Raw genomic sequence first — 23,347 nt, forward strand, 5'->3', positions numbered from 1 at the left:
AATCACGTGATTCTTACCGGAAGCTATTCGGCGCCATGTTGGTAAAGGTGAGATCCGGTTATTTCGCACCCTCCCCAAAACACGGCCTTTGGCGAGCCATCCCGGATCTGAACGTTCATCCACAACCGCTGCGTTAAGAGAGGCTGGAAGCTGAATGAGAAAGGTAATTAAAACAAACCGGAAATGTGAGGAGTATCTAGTCCCAGTTGTGAAGTTGGTGGTATGGGAAGGGAAGGTGACATCTTTATAAGAAGAGAACGCGGAGGAATAAGGGAGGAGGAGGTATGGGAGGAGAGGGGGGAGCTTGGGGGGAGAGATGGAGGAGCGAGCTGGGGGTGGGGGTAGAGACGGAAGGGGTGGGGGAGGAGGGGGTAGAGACGGAAGGGGTGGGGGAGGAGGGGGTAGAGACGGAAGGGGTGGGGGAGGAGGGGGTAGAGACGGAAAGGGGTGGGGGAGGAGGGGGTAGAGACGGAAGGGGGTGGAGACGGAAGGGGTGGGGGAGGAGGGGGTGGAGACGGAAGGGGTGGGGGAGGAGGGGGTGGAGACGGAAGGGGTGGGGGAGGAGGGGGTGGAGACGGAAGGGGTGGGGGAGGAGGGGGTGGAGACGGAAGGGGTGGGGGAGGAGGGGGTGGAGACGGAAGGGGTGGGGGAGGAGGGGGTGGAGACGGAAGGGGGTAGAGACGGAGACGGAGGGGGTGGAGACGGAGGGGGGTAGAGACGGAGACGGAGGGGGTGGAGACGGAGGGGGTAGGGACGGAGACGGAGGGGGTGGAGACGGAGGGGGTAGGGACGGAGGAGGAGGGGGTAGGGACGGAGGAGGAGGGGGTAGGGACGGAGGAGGAGGAGGAGGGGGTAGGGACGGAGGAGGAGGGGGGGTAGGGACGGAGGAGGAGGGGGTAGGGACGGAGACGGAGGGGGTAGGGACGGAGACGGAGGGGGTAGGGACGGAGACGGAGGGGGTAGGGGAGGAGGGGGTAGGGACGGAGACGGAGGGGGTAGGGACGGAGACGGAGGGGGTAGGGGAGGAGGGGGTAGGGACGGAGGGGGGTAGGGGAGGAGGGGGTAGAGACGGAGACGGAGGGGGTAGGGACGGAGGAGGAGGGGGTAGGGGAGGAGGGGGTAGGGACGGAGACGGAGGGGGTAGGGGAGGAGGGGGTAGGGGAGGAGGGGGTAGGGACGGAGACGGAGGGGGTAGGGACGGAGACGGAGGGGGTAGGGACGGAGACGGAGGGGGTAGGGACGGAGACGGAGGGGGTAGGGGAGGAGACGGAGGGGGTAGGGGAGGAGGGGGGTAGGGACGGAGACGGAGGGGGTAGGGGAGGAGGGGGTAGGGACGGAGACGGAGGGGGTAGGGGAGGAGGGGGTAGGGACGGAGACGGAGGGGGTAGGGGAGGAGGGGGTAGGGACGGAGACGGAGGGGGTAGGGGCGGAGACGGAGGTAGGGACGGAGACGGAGGGGGTAGGGGCGGAGACGGAGGGGGTAGGGGAGGAGGGGGTAGGGGCGGAGACGGAGGGGGTAGGGGAGGAGGGGGTAGGGGCGGAGACGGAGGGGGTAGGGGAGGAGGGGGTAGGGGCGGAGACGGAGGGGGTAGGGGAGGAGGGGGGTAGGGGCGGAGACGGAGGGGGTAGGGGAGGAGGGGGTAGGGGCGGAGACGGAGGGGGTAGGGGAGGAGGGGGTAGGGGCGGAGACGGAGGGGGTAGGGGAGGAGGGGGTAGGGGCGGAGACGGAGGGGGGTAGGGGAGGAGGGGGTAGGGGCGGAGACGGAGGGGGTAGGGGAGGAGGGGGTAGGGGGCGGAGACGGAGGGGGTAGGGGAGGAGGGGGGTAGGGGCGGAGACGGAGGGGGTAGGGGAGGAGGGGGGTAGGGGCGGAGACGGAGGGGGTAGGGGAGGAGGGGGTAGGGGCGGAGACGGAGGGGGTAGGGGAGGGAGGGGGTAGGGGCGGAGACGGAGGGGGTAGGGGAGGAGGGGGTAGGGGCGGAGACGGAGGGGGGTAGGGGAGGAGGGGGTAGGGGCGGAGACGGAGGGGGTAGGGGAGGAGGGGGTAGGGGCGGAGACGGAGGGGGTAGGGGAGGAGGGGGTAGGGGCGGAGACGGAGGGGGTAGGGGAGGAGGGGGGTAGGGGCGGAGACGGAGGGGGTAGGGGAGGAGGGGGTAGGGGCGGAGACGGAGGGGGTAGGGGAGGAGGGGGGTAGGGGCGGAGACGGAGGGGGTAGGGGCGGAGACGGAGGGGGTAGGGGAGGAGGGGGTAGGGGCGGAGACGGAGGGGGTAGGGGAGGAGGGGGTAGGGGCGGAGACGGAGGGGGTAGGGGAGGAGGGGGTAGGGGCGGAGACGGAGGGGGTAGGGGCGGAGACGGAGGGGGTAGGGGGAGGAGGGGGGTAGGGGCGGAGACGGAGGGGGTAGGGGAGGAGGGGGGTAGGGGCGGAGACGGAGGGGGTAGGGGAGGAGGGGGTAGGGGCGGAGACGGAGGGGGTAGGGGAGGAGGGGGTAGGGGCGGAGACGGAGGGGGTAGGGGAGGAGGGGGTAGGGGCGGAGACGGAGGGGGTAGGGGAGGAGGGGGTAGGGGCGGAGACGGAGGGGGTAGGGGAGGAGGGGGGTAGGGGCGGAGACGGAGGGGGTAGGGGAGGAGGGGGTAGGGGCGGAGACGGAGGGGGTAGGGGCGGAGGGGGTAGGGGCGGAGACGGAGGGGGTAGGGGAGGAGGGGGGTAGGGGCGGAGACGGAGGGGGTAGGGGCGGAGGGGGTAGGGGCGGAGACGGAGGGGGTAGGGGCGGAGGGGGTAGGGGCGGACGGGGGGTAGGGGCGGAGGGGGGTAGGGGCGGAGACGGAGGGGAGGAGGGGGTAGGGGCGGAGACGGAGGGGAGGAGGGGGGTAGGGGCGGAGACGGAGGGGAGGAGGGGGTAGGGGCGGAGACGGAGGGGAGGAGGGGGTAGGGGCGGAGACGGAGGGGAGGAGGGGGTAGGGGCGGAGACGGAGGGGAGGAGGGGGGTAGGGGCGGAGACGGAGGGGAGGAGGGGGTAGTGGCGGAGACGGAGGGGAGGTGGGGGTAGGGGCGGAGACGGTGGGGGGTAGGGGCGGAGACGGTGGGGGTAGGGGCGGAGACGGTGGGGGGTAGGGGACGGAGACGGAGGGGGTAGGGGAGGAGGAGGGGGTAGGGACGGAGGGAGGGTAGGGACGGAGGGGGTAGGGGAGGAGGAGGGGGTAGAGACGGAGACGGAGGGGGTAGGGGAGGAGGGGGGTAGAGACGGAGACGGAGGGGGTAGGGGAGGAGGGGGGTAGAGACGGAGACGGAGGGGGTAGGGGAGGAGGGGGTAGAGACGGAGACGGAGGGGGTAGGGGAGGAGGGGGTAGAGACGGAGACGGAGGGGGTAGGGGAGGAGGGGGTAGAGACGGAGACGGAGGGGGTAGGGGAGGAGGGGGTAGAGACGGAGACGGAGGGGGTAGGGGAGGAGGGGGTAGAGACGGAGACGGAGGGGGGTAGGGGAGGAGGGGGGTAGAGACGGAGACGGTGGGGGTAGGGGAGGAGGGGGTAGAGACGGAGACGGAGGGGGTAGGGGAGGAGGGGGTAGAGACGGAGACGGAGGGGGTAGGGGAGGAGGGGGTAGAGACGGAGACGGAGGGGGTAGGGGAGGAGGGGGTAGAGACGGAGACGGAGGGGGTAGGGGAGGAGGGGGTAGAGACGGAGACGGAGGGGGTAGGGGAGGAGGGGGTAGAGACGGAGACGGAGGGGGTAGGGGAGGAGGGGGTAGAGACGGAGACGGAGGGGGTAGGGGAGGAGGGGGGTAGAGACGGAGACGGAGGGGGTAGGGGAGGAGGGGGTAGAGACGGAGACGGAGGGGGTAGGGGAGGAGGGGGTAGAGACGGAGACGGAGGGGGTAGGGGAGGAGGGGGTAGAGACGGAGACGGAGGGGGTAGAGACGGAGACGGAGGGGGTAGGGGAGGAGGGGGTAGAGACGGAGACGGAGGGGGTAGGGGAGGAGGGGGTAGAGACGGAGACGGAGGGGGTAGGGGAGGAGGGGGGTAGAGACGGAGACGGAGGGGGTAGGGGAGGAGGGGGTAGAGACGGAGACGGAGGGGGTAGGGGAGGAGGGGGTAGAGACGGAGACGGAGGGGGGTAGGGGAGGAGGGGGTAGAGACGGAGACGGAGGGGGTAGGGGAGGAGGGGGTAGAGACGGAGACGGAGGGGGGTAGGGGAGGAGGGGGTAGAGACGGAGACGGAGGGGGTAGGGGAGGAGGGGGGTAGAGACGGAGACGGAGGGGGTAGGGGAGGAGGGGGTAGAGACGGAGACGGAGGGGGTAGGGGAGGAGGGGGTAGAGACGGAGACGGAGGGGGTAGGGGAGGAGGGGGTAGAGACGGAGACGGAGGGGGTAGGGGAGGAGGGGGTAGAGACGGAGACGGAGGGGGTAGGGGAGGAGGGGGTAGAGACGGAGACGGAGGGGGTAGGGGAGGAGGGGGTAGAGACGGAGACGGAGGGGGTAGGGGAGGAGGGGGTAGAGACGGAGGGGGTAGGGGAGGAGGGGGTAGAGACGGAGACGGAGGGGGTAGGGGAGGAGGGGGTAGAGACGGAGACGGAGGGGGTAGGGGAGGAGGGGGTAGAGACGGAGACGGAGGGGGTAGGGGAGGAGGGGGTAGAGACGGAGACGGAGGGGGTAGGGGAGGAGGGGGGTAGAGACGGAGACGGAGGGGGTAGGGGAGGAGGGGGTAGAGACGGAGACGGAGGGGGTAGGGGAGGAGGGGGTAGAGACGGAGACGGAGGGGGTAGGGGAGGAGGGGGTAGAGACGGAGACGGAGGGGGTAGGGGAGGAGGGGGTAGAGACGGAGACGGAGGGGTAGGGGAGGAGTGGGTAGAGACGGAGACGGTAGGGGGTAGGGGAGGAGGGGGTAGAGACGGAGACGGAGGGGGTAGGGGAGGAGGGGGTAGAGACGGAGGGGGTAGGAGAGGAGGGGCGGGGTGGGGGAGGAGGGGGTAGGAGAGGAGGGGCGGGGTGGGGGAGGAGGGGGTAGGGGAGGAGGAGGGGCGGGGGAGGAGGGGGTAGGGGAGGAGGGGGTAGAGACGGAGGGGGTAGGAGAGGAGGGGCGGGGTGGGGGAGGAGGGGTAGGGGAGGAGGGGCGGGGGTGGGGGAGGAGGGGGTAGGGGAGGAGGGCGGGGAGGAGGTGGGGAGGAGGAGGGGGTAGGGAGGAGGGAGACGAGGAGGGGGTAGGGGGGGGGAGGAGGGGTAGGGAGGAGGAGGGGTAGGGGTAGGGGGGGAGGGGGGTAGGGCGGGGTGGGGGAGGAGGGGGTAGGGGCGGGGTGGAGGAGGGGAGGAGGGGGGGAGGAGGGGGTAGGGGCGGGGTGGGGGAGGAGGGGGTAGGGGCGGGGTGGGGGAGGAGGGAGGCGGGGAGGGGCGGGGTGGGGGAGGCGGGGGGGAGGAGGGGGAGGGGCGGGGTGGGGGAGGAGGGGGGGAGGGGCGGGGTGGGGAGGAGGGAGGAGGGAGGGGGAGGGGAGGGGTGGGGAGGGGAGGAGGGGCGGGGTGGGGAGGAGGGGGGAGGGCGGGGTGGGGGAGGGGCGGGGGGGGGAGGGGTGGGGGAGGAGGGAGGAGGGGCGGGGGGGGAGGGGTGGGGAGGAGGGAGGAGGGGCGGGGGAGGAGGGGCGGGGTAGGGGAGGAGGGGGCGGGGGGGAGGAGGGGCGGGGTGAGGGAGGAGGGGCGGGGTGAGGGAGGAGGGGCGGGGTGGGGGAGGAGGGGTGGAGGGGGGGGAGGGGGAGGGGGGGGGGGGGAGGAGGGGGGAGGGGCGGGGTGGGGGAGGAGGGGGGAGGGGCGGGGTGGGGGAGGAGGGGGGAGGGGGGGTGGGGGAGGAGGGGGGGCAGGGGACGGAGGGGCGGGTGGGGGAGGAGGAGGGGAGGGGTGGGGGGGGAGGGAGGGGTGGGGGGAGGGGGGCAGGGACGGAGGGGCGGGGTGGGGGAGGAGGAGGGGCGAGTTGGGGGGTGGGAATGTAGGAGGGGTTGGGGAGAGGAGGAGGGGCAAGAGATGAAGGGGTGAGCTGGGGGGGGGGTGGGAGAGATGGATGGATGGGTGAGGAGGAAGGGTGAGCGGGGAAGAGATGGATGGAGTGAGCGGGGGAGGGAAGAGGAGGGGGTGCGGGTGGGGGAAGAGTTGGATGGGTGAGCTGGGGGTTGGTGGGGTTTGCATGTTCTTTGGAGCATCGGAGTGAACTCAATAGTTCAGATGATTTCCTTCCATCCTGAAGGGATTCTATGATTTCTTATTTGTATGTTTGTCACTTTTTTTAACTTCTCAGTGATTTGCTGTTTAACCTGTCAGTTTTAACACAGGAGGCCAAAGGTATGTGCAAGCCAGGTTGTGTCGTCCTTGTGGGAAGCAATAATAGCTTGTCTATAATGTGACTTATCAGTTGCAATTCACACCAAGATGCCCCAAAACAACATCAGCATGGAGCAAACAGCTCATGGGACACACCAGAGCTCACCACACAAAGCTGTGACTGGGATAATTGAGAAGGAAGGTGATGCTACTATGGAGCGGAAGAAGAAAAAGAAGAAAGAGCCAAGACCAGAGTCCCATTATAATCTACCGCACAGGAAGCGAGAGAGTGGAAGAAGATCAGCATGACCCAGACACCACAGCCAAGAACACAGAGGAGCAGACTAACTTTCTGTGTCCTCCCAGTTTAGAAGGTACTACAGATAGATTCTAACTGCATCCGCATCCTCTGGCTCCAAGCATAGGTTGTCCATTTGGCCTCTAATAGGCTCACTTATTTCCCCCCCTGGCCTCTTGCACTTAAATATATTTATAAAATGCCTTTGGGATTTCCTTAATCTTTATATGCCAAAGAGATTTTGTGGCCCCTTTTTGCCCTCATAATTTCTTTTTTAAGCAATGCTCAAAACTCTCTGCACTTGTGAAGGGGCTCCCTTTTTAATGCTCTGAGCCTAATGTAGACTTCCTTCTTTTTCTTCAGACTCTGTAGCTCTTGTCATCCAGTGTTCCCTGGACTTGCTGCCATTGCCCTTCACTCTGAAAAGAACATGCTAGCCTTGAATTCTCATTATACTACTTTAGATTAGATTACTTACAGTGGGGAAACAGGCCCTTCAGTCCAACAAGTCCACACCGACCCTCCAAAGAGCAACCCACCCAGACCCATTCCCCTACATTTACCCCTTCACCTAACACTATGGGAAATTTCGCATGGCCAATTCACCTAATCTGCACATCTTTGGATTGTGGGAGGAAACCCATGCAGATGTGGGGAGAATGTGAAAACTCCACGCAGACCAGAGGCTGGAATTGAACCTGGGGCCCTTGTGCTGTGAGGCTGCAGTGCTAACCACTAAGTCACCATGTCGCCCCACCATGTCTCCCCACCATGTCTCCCACTTTCTAACTGTAGACTTACCTACCAGTAGTCTGTTTGCCAGATCCTGTCTAATGATATTGAAATCTGCCTTCACCAGTTTAGACACTTAACGTTATCCTAATGATTAGATTAGATTACTTGCAGTGTGGAAACAGGCCCTTCGGCCCAACAAGTCCACACCAAGCTGCCGAAGCACAACCCACCCAGACCCATTCCCCTACATTTATCTCTTCACCTAACACTACGGGTGATTTAGCATGGCCAATTCACCTAACCTGCACATTTTTGGATTGTGGGAGGGAACCGGAGCACCCGGAGGAAACCTCTGCTAACCACTATGCCACCGTGCCGCCCACTTGACTATGAAACGTAGAGTTGTCACTACCCCCCAAAATATTTTCCCACTGACACTACAACCACTTGATAGGGTTAATCCTGATCTTCGGGAATAAAACTAATCTCGGAATTAGGTCAAGCACTGCACATCTCTAGTTGGACTATATGTACTGGCATAAAAGTTCTCCTGGGTGCACTGTAAATATTAGACCCCATCTAATCATTTCAAACTAAGATGAAAACAGAAGTTGTTAGAAAATCTCAGCAGGTCTGGCAACATCTGAAGAGAAATCAAAGCTAACGCTTTGGCTCTGGTGACCCTTCCTCAGAACGGGCCTATGGCTCTTCATTCAGCGAATTTCTGCAATGTACACAGTGCCACTGCTGACTGTCAATGGTGGAGGAAGTGAAAGTTTTTGGATATGATGCCAATGAAGCAGGCTGCTTTATCCTGTTTGATGTCAAGCTTCTTGAGTGTTGTTGGAGCTACACTCATACAGGCAAGTGGGGAGTATTCCATCAAACTCGTGACTAGTGCCTTGCAGATGGTGGACAGGCTTTAAGGAGTCAGGAAGTGAGTTACTCACTATAGTTTTCTTAACCTCTGACCTGTTCTTGTAGCCACTGTGTTTGTGACAAGATAAGTTGAGTTTCTGGCCAGTGGTAACCCCAGGGATATTGATGGTGGGGGATTCAGTGATGGTACACCATTGAATGTCAAGGAGCAGTGATTAACTTTCTCTACTTTTGAGGTGGTCATTACCGGCATTTGTGTGGTGCATGCGTTACTTGTTAGTAAACAAAGATGAAATCCCCATAACCCTATTCCAGTCTCACCTCTCTGAGATTTGCCTACATATCTGTTCCTACATCTCCCTCTTTTTGGAGGCCTGTAATATAATCCAAACAAGGTAATCATCCTTTTTTAAAAAATCTTTAACCTCTACCCATACAGCCTCATTTGTATTAATGCAACATTCCTGACTCTCTTACATCAGCCCCATTGCACCTGAAACTTTTATACTCTGGAATGTTGAGCTGACAGTCACGTCCTTCAACCATGTCTTAGTGATCGCAACAAGTATTCCCAAATGGTGACCAAAACTGTAAATTCTTCTCGAAGAAAGTGATGAAGCCCAAAACGTCGACTCTCCTGCTCCTCGGATGTCGCCTGACCGGCTGTGCTTTTCCAGCACCACACTGTTTGATTCTGTAAATTATTCTGCCTTATCAGTCAGGGTCCTTGCATTAAAATAGATACAATTTTACTTTCCTGACCTCCCATGTACCTTATCATGATCATGATCATGTTTTCTCTGCCAGACTGACTGACCTGGTATTCTATATCTGAACGATACTCCTGATTTTAAATTGATTCTGCCCCAACCCCATCCCAAAGTAGTTTAAAACCTTTTCAATGGTACAAGCAAATATCCCAACAAGAATATTGGACCCATTCCAGTTCAGGTGCAATCTGTCCAGCTTGTACAGGTCCCACCTGCCCCCAGAAACTGTCCCAATGATCTAACAATCTAAAGCACCCTCCCTTATCCCATCCCTGTAGCCATGTGTTCATCTGACCTATCTTATTCCTATACTCAGTTGGGCATAGCAGTGGAAGTAATTTGGGGAATTGCATTCTTAATTGTCTTCTGCTTTAATCTGCAACCACTTTTCTTAATTCCTGTGACAGGACCTCTTTTTCTTTACCAATGTAATTGGTACAGATGTCATGACTACTGGCTGTTCACCTTCCCCTTCAGACTACCTTGCAGCCATTCAGAGACATGCCGGACCCTAGCACCAGAGAGGCAACATATTATTTAAGAGCTTTGTTTATACCCACAGAGCTACCTGTCAGTTTTCATTTGATATCATGTTTTCTGCCAGTCTTGTACAGACCCTTTAGTCCAATTCATCCATACCTACCAAATATCCCAAATTAATCTAGCCCCATTTGTCAGCATTCAGCCCATATCCCCCTCAGCCCTTCCTATTTATGCATTTTAAATGTTGTAATTGTACCAGCCTCCACCAGTTCCTCTGGCAGTTCATTCCATAAATGCAGCAGCCTTTGCATGAAAAGGTTGTCCTTCAGGTTCTTTTCTAAATCTTTTCCCTCTGACTTTAAACCTATGCCTTCTATTTTTGGACTCCCCTATTCTGGGGAAAAGACCTTGGCTATTCGCCCTGTCTGTGTGTCTCATGATTTTATAAATCACTATAATGTCATCCTTCAGTCTTCAAAGCTACAGGGGAAAACTGTGCTTAACTGGAATGTAAAACCTCCTGAATGAAGAATATTAGAGGACCTCAAGTGAGAGCAGGAAATTGGAAATTGAATATCATAAAGTTGAAAGAGCTTAATGAAATCGTGGGCTGAATGGTTATGGAATAATCCAGTGTTGCTGTTTCTGATGGGGCCCTTCTCTCCTAATATTCTGAGTTGTGATATATAATGTCACTGAGGAAAGAACGTTGTACAAAACATCAGCTTGCATGTGATCACTGTCTGAGCCTCAAATGAAATGTGAAGAAAATGTTTATATTTCAGGTTGATAAAATCTTATGTTGTTTGTGAGATAGGTGGCTGGAGCGTACCAACTGACAGCAGATATGTAACACTAACTGGCACAATCACCCGTGGCAAGAAGAAGGGACAGATGGTGGACATCCATGTAACGCTAACTGAGAAAGAGCTCCAGGAACTAGCCAAGTCAAAGGAGCCCCTACAGCCTGAAGAAAAAGGCACAAAAAAAGCATGTGATGTAGGGCTGCATAGAGGTCCTCATGTTGTCATATGGAGCCTTGTGTGTGCTCCAGTGGTCTTTGTGTTGTCCTTTGTCATGTCCTTTTATTATGGAACCATTACCTGGTATAACATTTTCTTGGTTTACAATGAGGAACGGTCCTTCTGGCATAAGATTACAATTTGCCCCTTTCTGATTATTTTTTACCCAGTGCTAATTGTAGCAATGTCTGTGTCCCTTGCTGTGTACACAACCGTGACACAGATATCCTGGTCATTTGGTGAGTGGTGGCAAGCAGTGCGAGACTTGGAGAAAGGTTTCTGTGGCTGGTTGTCTGGGAAACTTGGTCTGGAGGATTGTTCCCCGTATAGCATTGTGGAGCTGCTGGATTCTGACAATGTTTCAGGTAGTCTGTCCTGTAAGGCAGCACCAGCAAGGGAGCAGACATCTGCTGTTTAAAGAACATTGATCCAGAGAGAAAGCACCTGACCGAAGAAACTGCTTAAGATTTTGAAATGAAATGAAGTTTTGAGTGAATTTACTCTGCCCCTGTAATGTTGTTTGACTTTGTAGTATTCAGATGCACGTAACTAACATCTGCTTTTAGGAAGAAATTTAAGCTGTTTAGATCAATAAGCATAACCATGTAAGACTCATGTCTCTGCTAATGCATGGGAGGCTTGTTTGCCTTTTGCCAGTTCCCACTATTACTTAGTTCCTGGAGCTAGAATACCCAAGTTTGAATTATCACACTCTCAATGCAGGGTCTGACCCTACTCAAGTGCAAGAAGTTACAAATAATGGTATCAGGTCAAATGGAGAAGAATTGCTATTTAACTTATTTATTTATTTTAACGTTTGAAGGTGCTGGCCTGTGCTTTCCCTGCAATACTGTTACTTTATTTTTTAATGGAGTAGCTTATTTGCAAACACTAAAAGGCTACTAAAGGTTTAGGGTATATTAGCAGGGTTTACTCTATTGATTTTTTTTTTAAATGAGCCATGATTATACTGCTAAGTAACTGCCTATGCTAATTATACTTCAACTGTGTTAAAGGCCTAATCGAAGAGAAATCGTGACTGCTGGGATGTAATTTTGTTCTATGGTTAAATCCAACATGACGACAAAAGGTAATGCGGCAATTCACCATAAACTTTAATATTTCAGGGGATCTTAAGGCCTTGACGCACCATTTAACATTTAGTTAATTTAAAGCTTATCACATTCATAATACTAGATCATAGAATAAAGATAATTTACATCATTTCTGTAGAATATTCACTCTTCAATCATTAAAGCTATAAAAGAGCTTAATTTAATAATGTAACTGAATACCTTTCCATGTCCAGATTGAACCAGGTCAATTTTCCTATGCTTCAAATTTCGGTCTTGCATCAAGCACGCCACTTGGTGGTCATAAGTATGCAACTTCTCAATTAGTACAAACTGTGGTGGGAGCAATTTGTTTAGCTCCTACAGTGCTCTGGTTCCACGTCCAGCTTGGCACCAGCAGGTTGTCACATTTAATCATTCCTGCATCTTAATTAAGTGCTGTCTTTTGACTTTAAACCCACTAATATGTCCTTGTCTGTACTGAGTTATCTGATTTTATATCATTCAGTGTTTCAAAGAAAACAATCCCAGTCTATTCAATTTTTCTTCTTGACTAAAACCCTCCAAGCCAGAAAACATCTTGATAAATCTCTTCTGCACCCTCTCCAATGCAATTGCATAACTCCAGTATTCTAGAACTGTGTATGATTTTGGGCACAGCTAGAGAATTAATGTTTTATACAATTCTAATGTCACTTCCCTGCTCTTAAATGCTATGCCTGGACCAGTAAAGGCGAGTATCTCATGCCGCCTTAACCACTTTGTCAATCAGCCCCACTAGGGGCCAGTGAACATGCACACCAAGATCCTTTTGATTCTCAGTATTTCCCAGTGTCCTACCATTTGTAACACATTCCTTGCCTTATTTGCCTGCCCAGGGGAATTGACTCACAATAAATAGGATTGAATTCCATTTGCCACTGATCAAACCATCTGACCAGCCAGGCAAAAGTGAAGATTGCAGATGCTGGAGATTAGAGTCAAGATTAGAGTGGTGCTGGAAAAGCACAGCAAGTCAGGCAGCATCCGAGGAGCAGGAAAATTGACGTTTCGGGCAAACTCCCTTCATCATCCTGATGAAGGGCTTTTGCCCGAAACTAGAATTTCCTGCTGCTTGGATGCTGTCTGACCTGCTGTGCTTTTGCATCTGACCAGCCAGTCTATATCCTGCTGTAATCTAAGGGTATCCGCCTCATTATTTACCACCCCAGCAATTATTATATCTTTTGTTAAATGATTTGTGGCTGAATCCAGTACTTTATATGTTAGTGTTCAAATGAATAACAAATGATATGAGTTTTTATTTGTTCATAGGATGTGGATATCACTGACTAATGTTTATTTAAGATCTCTCACCATCTTCTTCCCACCACCATCATCAACCACTGCTATCTACGTGTGGTGATGATATCATTAAAAGTCAACTTGGCATGTGACTTAAAAGATAAATTGCAGGTGGTGGTGTTCAGCTGCCTTATCCTTCTAAGTGATAGGTCTTTGGTTTGGAAGCTGCTATCAAAGAGCTGTTGTGTGGTGTTGCAGTATATCATAGGTAGATTGTATATACTGCTGCCATTTTGAATTGCTGATAGAGTCATGTGGTGGTGGCTGGGCTGCCAATCAAGCTTGGTCTTGGATGGTGTCAAGCTTCTTTAGTGTAGTTCCAGCTGCACTCATGCAGGCAAATATGGAGTATTCCATCACACTCCTGACTTGTGCCTTGTAGGTCATTTGGGGAGTCAGAAAGTAAGTTACCACAGAATTTCTAGCCTCTGATATATGCATTTAGCTATAGGATTTATTTGACCCAGTTCAGTTTCTGGTCAATCTGCAGAGTGGCACAGTGGCTCAGTGGTTAGCATTTCTGTCTCTCAGCACCAGGGACCAGGGTTCAGTTTTATCCTCTGATGATTCTCTATGCAGAGTTTGTACATTCTCCCTTTGTTTGCATAGGTTTCCTGAGTACCCCAGTTTCCTCCCACAATCCAAAGATGTGGAGGTTATGTGGATTGACCATGCTGAATTGCCTATAGTGTCCAAAGTTGATAGGTTAGAGGGGTGGTTTTGGTTGGGATGCTTTTTGGAGAGTCGATGTGGACTCAATGGCTGATTGGCCTGATTCCACACTCAGTATTCTATGATTCTATTAGACAGAATGTTCATGGAGGAGATTTCAGCAATAATAATGCCATTTGAATGTGAAGGAATTAGATTCTCTTTTGGATGAACTCATAATCTCCTGATAATAGAATGGCATGAACATGACTCAATTTCCACATCACTGGCCACATGCTACTGTTATTGCAGTCTGGAACTACTTGTTGATGGTTGGGGCTAATTCTGATGCATAAGTCTTCAGAACTATTGCTGAAATTGTCAGGGCCAGTCTTCAGCCAATTCAATTTGCCCTTCATGTTACCACAAAATAGCTGAAAACACTCACAAGGAGGCAAAGATGGATCATCCACTGAACAAACCTGGTTGAAGTTGGTTACAAATGCATCAATCTTGTCTTTAGCCCTGATGTGCTGGCTCTCCCATCATTGCAGATGGTAATGCCAGAGGAACTTCAATTATCCGATTACCAGATTATCTGGCAAAATCGCAAGATCCCGATGCTTGGCTAAAAGTTGTTAACTAGCATTCGGTTATCTGGAATTTGATTAACCAAACGAAATGCTCCCTACCCTTGTGTATCAGCTAACTAAGGTTCTTCCATACTTATCAAGCCCCATCAACAATCGTTCACAACTGGACATGGTGGGGGTTTTGATCCATTGAACAAACAGTACTATACAAGAACAGGGTGAAGATTAGAGCAGTGCTGGGAAAGCACAGCAGGCCAGGCAGCATCCACGGAGCAGGAAAATCGATATTTTGGACAAAAGCCCTTCATCAGGACTGTACAAGAACAGTCTTTTGGACCAACAAACCTCCACTAACTTATGTTGTCTTTCTAAACCTGTTTCCTGATGAAGAGCTTATGCTCGAAACATCGACTTTCCTACTCCTCAGATGCTGCCTGACTAGCTGTGCTTTTCCAGCACCAGACTTTTCAACTCTGCTCTCCACCATCTGCAGTCTTCGCTTTCTCCTTTTTCTAAAACTTTTGCCTTTACCTTGCCCATATTTTCTTATTTCCTGCCTATTCATGTATCTGTCAAGATGCCTCTTAAACATTGCTGTTGTTTCTGTCCATAACCACCTCTGTCAATGCATTCCAGGCACTTACCATCACTGTGTAAAAACTAAACTTGCGTCTTGAAGTAACTCCACAGAGGTAGTCACCAAGTCACTCTTTATTTACATGTGCAAAGTCCTTCACATTCATCTAGCTCCCTCAGAGCCAACTGTTTGTGAACAGGATGTCTGACCATCCTGTTTTCTTTTTTTTCTTGTTTATTATTTTTTTCCTTCCCCCCCCCCCTCCCCACGCTACCACCTAATTGCGGTAGTGCTTTTTTCCCCCAGCACCCATGTTGTGTGTTTGCAGCTGTGAGACACAGTGAAAGACCTAAGGTGCACCAATCTTTTCCTGAAGAAGGGCTGATGCCCGAAACGTCGATTCTCGTGTTCCTTGGATGCTGCCTGATCTGCGCTTTTCCAGCAACACATTTTCAGCTCTGATCTCCAGCATCTGCAGTCCTCACTTTCTCCTCAGAATTTATAGCCAAAGAAGTCCAGTGTCATGGAAATGGGGTACAGTAAACAATCTTGGGTTAAAACTTCCATCTTTTCTAGTGGGATATGCTGATTTGTGTTCTTTAATATGTAAATCACAGAGCTTCTTTTCAATTACATTCTCAAGATAGCTCAGCTTTTTAAACAGTATGTATGAAGTCTGTCTGTGTCCGAATGCTATGTCAGACTGACAAACCCTCTGTATAGTTTGAGTTTTACATGGATTCATGCAGTTTTTGAGCAAAATAAAATGTCACTCTGCAATAACAAATTCACCCCATAAGCTTATGTGTGCGCATGGAGAAGCGACAGATTGAGTGTGTAGCTGTGTGTCTTGGTTAAGTGTGTGTGTGACGGGATATGGGTGAGAGGGTGTGTGTGTGTGTTGGTGTGAGTGAAAGGTTATATGTGTGTGCGTATGACGGAGGGTCAACATTGGTGTGTGTGTGTGTGTATGTAGAAGTGTGAGAGTCTATCGTGTGGTGGGGTCACCTGTAGTGCACCATGAACTCACTGTCCCAATTGAGGGCATTCCCACCGAATACCAAACTTTGCTATCAGCTTCTGCTTAGCCACTCTGTTGTTGCTTGTGCCGAAGTCCACCTTGGAGGATAGTCACCCAAAGGTCAGAGGCTGAATGTCCCGTACAGCTGAAGTTCTCCCTGACTGGGATGGAACACTCCTGCCTGGTGATTGTTGAGTGGTGTCTGTTCATCCATTGTCGCAATGTCTGCTCGCCAATGTACCATGCCTCAGGGCATCTTTGCCTGCAGTGTATGCGATAGACCATGTTGGCTTAGTCACATGAGTATTCACCACGTACATGGTGGGAGATGTCCCCACGTGTAATGGTGATCTGCCGCAAGACGTGGCAGGGTTGTATGGTGGTGGTGTCCTGAAAGCTGGGCAGTTTGCTATGAGTCATGATCTGTTTAAGATTTGGTGATTTAAAGGTGAGAAGTGGAGGCATGGGCAAGGTCTGGGGAGAGAGCTCATCCTATGGATAATGTGTTGCAGGCTGCGAAGAACATAGCGTAGTTGTTTGGCACCCAGGAAGTACTAGGTAACGAAGGATACCCTCACTGTTATTACGGTTTCTTGCTGTGGCACATTGGAGCTGGCGGTCGATGAGTTGAGCATCGTACCCTATTCTTATGAGGGCACCATTGAGTACTTGGGTTCATGTCACACTACAGGTGACCCCACTGCAGAATACATGCCCATGCGCATGCACCCCTACGCAGATTCCCCTCTCATATGTACACTCGTGCACCCCCCCTGCACTCTCACCAATACACTCTCCCTCTCTCACATACCCCATCTCTCTCACTCGCTCTCACGCTCTCACGCACTCTTCACCAAGCTTACACACACATGCACTCTATCACGTGCACTCACAGCCACAGGCGCACACTCAAACCTGTTGCTCCTACATGCGCACACATATTAGCTTATGGGCTGAAAATATTTTCGCAGAATTGCATTTTATTTTGCTCAAAAACTGCATGTATCTATGTAATACTCTGTAAAGCTATACAGAGGGTTTGTCAGTCTGACAAAGCATTGGGGCACAGGCAGACTTAACACCTGTTGTTTACAAAGCTACCTTGAGAATGTAATTTTAAAAGTTCTGGAATTTACATATCAAAGAACAGAAACCAGCATATCCCATTAGAAAAGATGAAAGTTTTAATCTAAGATTGCTTACTGTACCCTATCTCCATGACACTGGACTCCTTTGGCTATAAATTCTGTGAGCAATGTCTTAACCTCCACAACCACCTGATGAAGGAGTGGCACTCTGAAAGCTAGTGCTTCCAAATAAACCTGTTGGACTATAACCTGGTGTTGTGTGGTTTTAAACTTTGTACACCAGTCCAACACTGGTACCTCGCAAGTCATGGAATTTGTGGAGTTATGCACTGAAACACAATTCTGTTGCTGCCTCAAGATATCCAATTTGCAGTTGCTAGATTTGTTTAAAATTGTCCTAGTTAATAAGATGCTAATGCTGCACAATGTGTTGGAAGGCATCTGCAATATGGAGATAGGATTTCATCTCCATGAGGACTGTGAGATGATCACTCTTATCAATGCTGTCAAAGGCACATATCATATGCAAGGTAGATTGATGAGAATGGTGTCAAGTAAAATTCTATCATCACTTGCTGCAGACCCGGTCTAGTAGCTCTGCCCATTAGTACTTATAACATTGAAGTATTTAGATATATACTTGTGATGTGAAGGCATACAAAGCTATGGGCCAAATGCTGAAAAATGTGATTCGAATAGTTAGTTAGTTTTTGACTCTCAGCCTCAATAGGCCGAAGGGCCTTTATCTGCTTCGTAAACCTCTGATTCCATTACTATCATTTTAAATGTAGAACTTCCAATTTAATTGCCCTTTGGAATACTTTTTAAAAATTCTTTTATATTTGCTAATGTTAACTTTTTTTTTAGATTAAGTTCCCTACAGTATGGAAACAGGCACTTCGGCCCAACAAGTCACCACTGACCTTCAGAAGAGTAAGGCACCCAGACCCATTTCCCTACCCTATATTTACCCTTGACTAATGCACCTAACATTATGGGCAATTTAGCATAGCCAATTCACCTGACTGGCACATCTTTGGATTTTGGGAGGAAACCCACACAAACATGGGAGAATGTGCAAACTCTACATAGACAGTTGCCCGAGGCAGGAATTGAACCCAGGTCCCTGGCGATGTGAGCCACCGTGCCACCCTGGTTTTGTTACTATCCCAACTAACACAAACAATTGGACAATATTTACAACTAATCATGACTTTAAAGAGCTCTGCCGTGCCACCTCTTGACACACCCCCACAAGTCCAATAACTTGTCATTGTTTATTGGTAATTTAAACTCCTCGTGCCTTGCACCTCATTTTACCAATGCATACAATGTTGATAAGCTCAGAGCTGCACGCAACACTGCAACATCATCATAAATAAGTCCTACCTATTTTAAATCTATCTTGTGTGTCACCATGAGAAGGGATTACTGCTCTTCTGTCAGTATGCATTTCCTCATTACTTCCAAGATGTACTGGGACAGCACACAACTACCATCCTGCATAACCAACTTGTACTCGTGTTGCACAATTGTCAATGATTGCTATACCCTTCAATTTTATGCCACATGCAAATTTTAATATTGTTTATATGTATACTTAATAAATGATGTTTAGCAGTTCAATCAGCTTGTGTCTTCTCCAGATGCTTAATAATTTAATCTTGTGATGGAATGAAGAACGGGAACAGCAACAGCTGTTTTCATTTTGCTTTTGAATACATTGTCAGATTGCTAGTCCTTCAGACACAATTTTCCTTTTGTTAGAAGTTTGGAGAAATGTAGTTTTAATAGGCTTTCAAGCCATTAGTTGGGAACCAATGTGTCCTTACTAATATGTGATGCCCACATTTGCTCACAGTACACCAGGGTTTTGTACAAGTTCTGCATCCTTGTACTTCAGTTCTATAGAGATAAAGGCCAATGTTCCATTAGATTTCTTGATTATTTTCTGCATCTGTTAATAGAGTCGTAGAGATGTGCAGCATGGAAACCGACCCTTTGGTCCAACTCATCTGTGCTGACCAGATAACCTAAATAACTCAAGTTTCATTTGACCAGGTCCTTCTAAACTCTTCCTATTCATGTGCACATCCAAATGCCTTTTAAATGTTATAATTGTCCCAGTTTCCACCACTTCCTAGGCAGCTCATTCCATGCGTGTGCCACCCTCTGTTTGAAAACATTGCCCCTTAGGTCCCTTTTAAATCTTTCCCTTCTCACCTTAAACCTATGCTGTGTAGTTTTTGACTTGCCACACCACATTGTCAGTTTACGCTGTTCATGCCCTCATGACTTTATAAACCTCTATAAGGCCACCCCTCAACCTTTGACGATGCTCCAGGGAAAATAGCTTCAGCCTCTCCCTATAACTCAAGCCCTCCAACCCTGGCAACATCCTTGAAAGTCTTTTCTGAACCCTTTCAAGTTTCACAACATCCTTTGTACAGCAGGGAGACCAGAATTGCACGCAGTATTCTAAAAGTGGCCTCACCAATGTCCTGTACAGTCACAACATGACTTCCCAACTCCTGTACTCAGTGCATAGATGGAAAGCGAATTGGCTGGGCAGCAGGAGTCAGAGAATAATAGTGGAAGGGGGCTTCTCAAAATGGAGAACTGTGACTAGTGGTGTTTCACAGGGATCTGTGTTGGGACCACTGTTGGTTGTGATATAAATAAATCATCTGGAGGAAAGTCTAGGTGGTCTGATTAGCAAGTTTGCAGATGACACTAAGTTTGGTGGAGTAGAAGATAGTGACAGAAACTGTCAGAATGCAGCAGGATATAAAATAGAATCCCTAAAGTGTGGGAACAGGCCCTTCGGCCCAACAAGTCCACACCAACCCTGTGAAGAGTATCCCACCCAAACCCATCAATCTACATTGACCCCTGACTAATGCACCTAACCTACACATTTCTGAACATGATGGGCAATTTAGCATAGCCGATTCACCTAACCTGTACATCTTTGAATTGTGGGAGGAAACCCACACAGACACAGGGAGATAGATTGGAGAGTTTGGCAGAGAAATGCAGATGGAGTTCAATCCAGGCAAATGCAAGGTGATGCATTTTGGAAGATCCAATTCAAGAGCGAACTATATGATCAATGAAAAAGTCCTGGAGAAAATTGATGTGCAGAGAGATCTAGGTATTCAGGTCCATTGTACCCTGAAGGTGGCAATGCAGGTCAATAGAATGGTCAAGAAGTCATACAGCATGCCTTCCTTCCTCAGATGGGGTATTGAATGTAAGAGTTGGCAGGTCATATTACAGATGTATAAGATTTTGGTTTGGCCACATTTGGAATACTGCATATAGTTCTGGTCGCCTCATTACCAAAAAGAAATGGATTCTTTGGATAGGGTGCAGAGGAGATTCACCAGGATGTATGGAGGGCACTATCTATGAAGAGAAGTTGAGTAGATTAGGATTATTTTCATTAGAAAGGTTGAGGTTGAGGGGAGACCTGATTGAGATCTACAGAATCTTGAGATGTATAGACAGGGTGGATAGCAAGAAGCTTTTTCCCAGAGTGGGGGACTCGATTACTAGGGGTCACGAGTTTAAGGTGAGATGGGAAAATTTTAGGGGAGATATGTGTGGAAAATCTTTATGCAGAGGATCGTGAGTGCCTGAAACGTGTCCCCAGCAGAGGTGGTCGAGGCGGGCACGTTGGTGTTGTTTAAAATGGTGACAGGTTTCGATGGAGGATCTGGATTGCAGCAAGCTTAGAGGGCCAAAGGTTCCTGTGCTGTAATTTTCTTTGTTCTTTCATCTTGTTCTTGGCACTGACCAATAAAGAAAAACACATCAAGCACCTTCTTTACTATCCTGTCGACCTGAAACTCCACTTTCAAGGAACTATGAACCAACATCTTTGTTCAGCAATAATCCCCAGGACCTTACCATTAAGTGCATAAGTCCTGCCCTGATATGCAAGTGCAGCACCTCACATGTATCTAAATTAAACTCCATTTGCCTCTCATTGACCCATTTGATCAAGGTACCATTGTACTCTGAGGTAACTTTTTTAGCTGTCAACTAAACCTTCAATTTTGGTGTCATCGGCAAACTTACTAACTATACCTCCTATTTTCACTTCCAAATCATTTACATAAATGACAAAAAGCACTGAACCCAGCACCAATCCTTGTGGCACAACACCGGTCCTTAGGCTATGGATGCTAGTAGGATCGTAGGTGAAGACCTTAGAGATTTATAAAAACATACGGGGCATGTTTAGAATAAATAGACAAGGTCTTTTTCCTGGGAAAAGTTGGGGAGTCCAGAACTAGAGGGCATACATTTAGGGTGAGGGGAAAAATTTAAAAGGGACCTGAGGGGCAACATTTTCACACACTGGGTGGTGCGTGTATGGAATGAGCTGCCAGGGGAAGTGGCAGAGGCTGGTACAATTACAACATTTAAAAGGCATCTGGATGCATATATGAATAGGAAGGGTTTAGAGGAATATGGGCCAAGCGCTGGCAAATCCTAATATTAGATTAGGATGTCTGGTTGGCCTGGACAAGTTGGACCAAAGAGTTTGTTTCCATGCTGTACATGTCTATCTCTCTGTGACGAGGGATCGTATTGCTGTTGTGGGAGGTGAAGTCCTCTGGATTTAAGCCTGCGGTCTCAACATTGAATTCAACAACTTCAGATGATTATCCCATCTCGACCCCTCTGTTTTCATTCTGCTCCATAATTTTATTTATTTTATTTACCTTTTTTGATTTTTTTTTCACTGTTTTGTACCTCTTATTTCTTGACTGTCTCTCTTTCTCTCGCTCCCCACTCTCTCATCACCTTTTTCCTCTCCTCTTCCCTCTTTGCTACCCTTCTCCCCTGTTTTCCATTTTGCCTCTGCTTCACCCATTCCCCCCCCCCATCCCCCACATATTTTGTCACAAAGCACTGGCTTCAGCCTTGGTCATTCACAGCTCCGAATCTCCCTACAATTTCTCTATGCACTGTCATCATCACCTCTTTATTGCTACCTTTGCTTCTGAAGCCATGACTCACCTTCTCTCAGCTTAGTATAAATACTTCCCTATTTCTCCCTTTTTTTTAGCTTTCACAAAGGGTCAGTTAGACTCGAAACGTCAGCTCTTTTCTCTCCTTACAGAGGCTGCCAGACCTGCTGAGATTTTCCAGCATTTTCTCTTTTGGTTTCAGATTCCAGCATCCACAGTAATTTGCTTTTATTTTTTAATTTTGTATTCATGTTGTGACTGATCTTTCATTCCATGACTGATCACTTTCCTCACAAGTCTGTGGTGTGGCTCTCTTTCAAACTCCTTTTGGAAATGCATGCACACCAGGTCAATGACCTCACTCTCAGCATTAAAAGAGTCATAGGAGTTGTGCAGCACAGAAGACAATAGACAATAGACAATAGATGCAGGAGTAGGCCATTCTGCCCTTCGAGCCTGCACCACCATTCAATATGATCATGGCTGATCATCCTTAATCAGTATCCTGTTCCTGCCTTATCTCCATAACCCTTGATTCCACTATCCTTGAGAGCTCTATCCAACTCTTTCTTAAATGAATCCTGAGACTGGGCCTTCACTGCCCTCTGGGGAAGAGCATTCCACACAGCCACCACACTCTGGGTGAAGAAGTTTCTCCTCATCTCTGCCCTAAATGGTCTACCCCGTATTTTTAAGCTGTGTCCTCTGGTTTGGCACTCACCCATTAGCGGAAACATGTTTCCTGCCTCCAGAGTGTCCAAAACTTTAATAATCTTATATGTCTCAATCAGATCCCCTCTCAGTCTTCTAAACTCAAGGGTATACAAGCCCAGTTGCTCCAGTCTTTCAGTGTAAGAGAATCCTGCCATTCCAGGAATTGACCTCGTGAACATATGCTGCACTCCCTCAATAGCCAGAATGTCTTTCCTCAAATTTGGAAACCAGATTTCCTAAATTCGAAGCAGACACTTTGGTCCAACTTGTCCATGCCGACCAGATTTCCTAAATTAATCTAGTCCCATTTGCCAGCATTTGGCCCATACCCTCTTAAACCCTTCCTATTCATGTACCCATCCAGATGCCTATTAAATGTTGTAGTTGAACTAGCGTCTGGCAGCTCTTTTCAATCCCTACAGATACTGCCAGACCTGCTGAGATTTTCCAGCATTTTCTTCTCTGGATTTAGTACTGAGTTCAATAATTTTAAAGCTTGAGGATCTTCTCCCAAGTCCTTACCTCAATCCCCACACATCAGGTCTTGTCGAGGCAATGGTCTAGTGGTGTTATCACTCAACTATTAATCCAGAGCTCCAGGTAATATTCTGGGGACCTGGGTTCAAATCCTACCATGATAGAATTTGAAATCAATATAAGTCTGGAATTGGGAGTCTAATGATGACCAAGCAGCAATTTCAGAAAATCCCATTAATGACCTTTATGGAAGAAAACTGCTGGCCTGTATGTGACTCCAAGCCCATAGTTGACTCTTAATTGCTTTTTGAGCAATTGACGATAGGCAGTAAATACTGACCTAT

At 50.4% G+C, this 23,347-nt stretch overlaps 2 protein-coding genes across 2 annotated transcripts in view; one reads left to right on the top strand and one right to left on the bottom strand.

The window, feature by feature from the left end:
• xrcc5 (X-ray repair complementing defective repair in Chinese hamster cells 5) overlaps window positions 1–150 on the bottom strand; it is a 398,838-nt gene extending 398,688 nt beyond the window's left edge. Inside the window, exon 1 of the mRNA XM_072580078.1 lies at window positions 18–150. The gene's annotated coding sequence lies outside the window, so the exon portion shown is untranslated. The remainder of the gene's footprint in view (window positions 1–17) is intronic.
• On the top strand, window positions 37–18,456 carry tmem169b (transmembrane protein 169b). The gene is given in 4 exon segments (XM_072580082.1): window positions 37–163; window positions 6,297–6,554; window positions 6,556–6,670; window positions 10,279–18,456. Coding segments are annotated over 3 exon segments (888 nt in total). The 5' UTR covers window positions 37–163; window positions 6,297–6,404; the 3' UTR covers window positions 10,902–18,456.
• Window positions 18,457–23,347: the final 4,891 nt, after the last annotated feature.

The sequence above is a fragment of the Chiloscyllium punctatum genome, chromosome 10 (assembly GCF_047496795.1).
Source record: "Chiloscyllium punctatum isolate Juve2018m chromosome 10, sChiPun1.3, whole genome shotgun sequence".
NCBI classification, from domain to species: domain Eukaryota; kingdom Metazoa; phylum Chordata; class Chondrichthyes; order Orectolobiformes; family Hemiscylliidae; genus Chiloscyllium; species Chiloscyllium punctatum.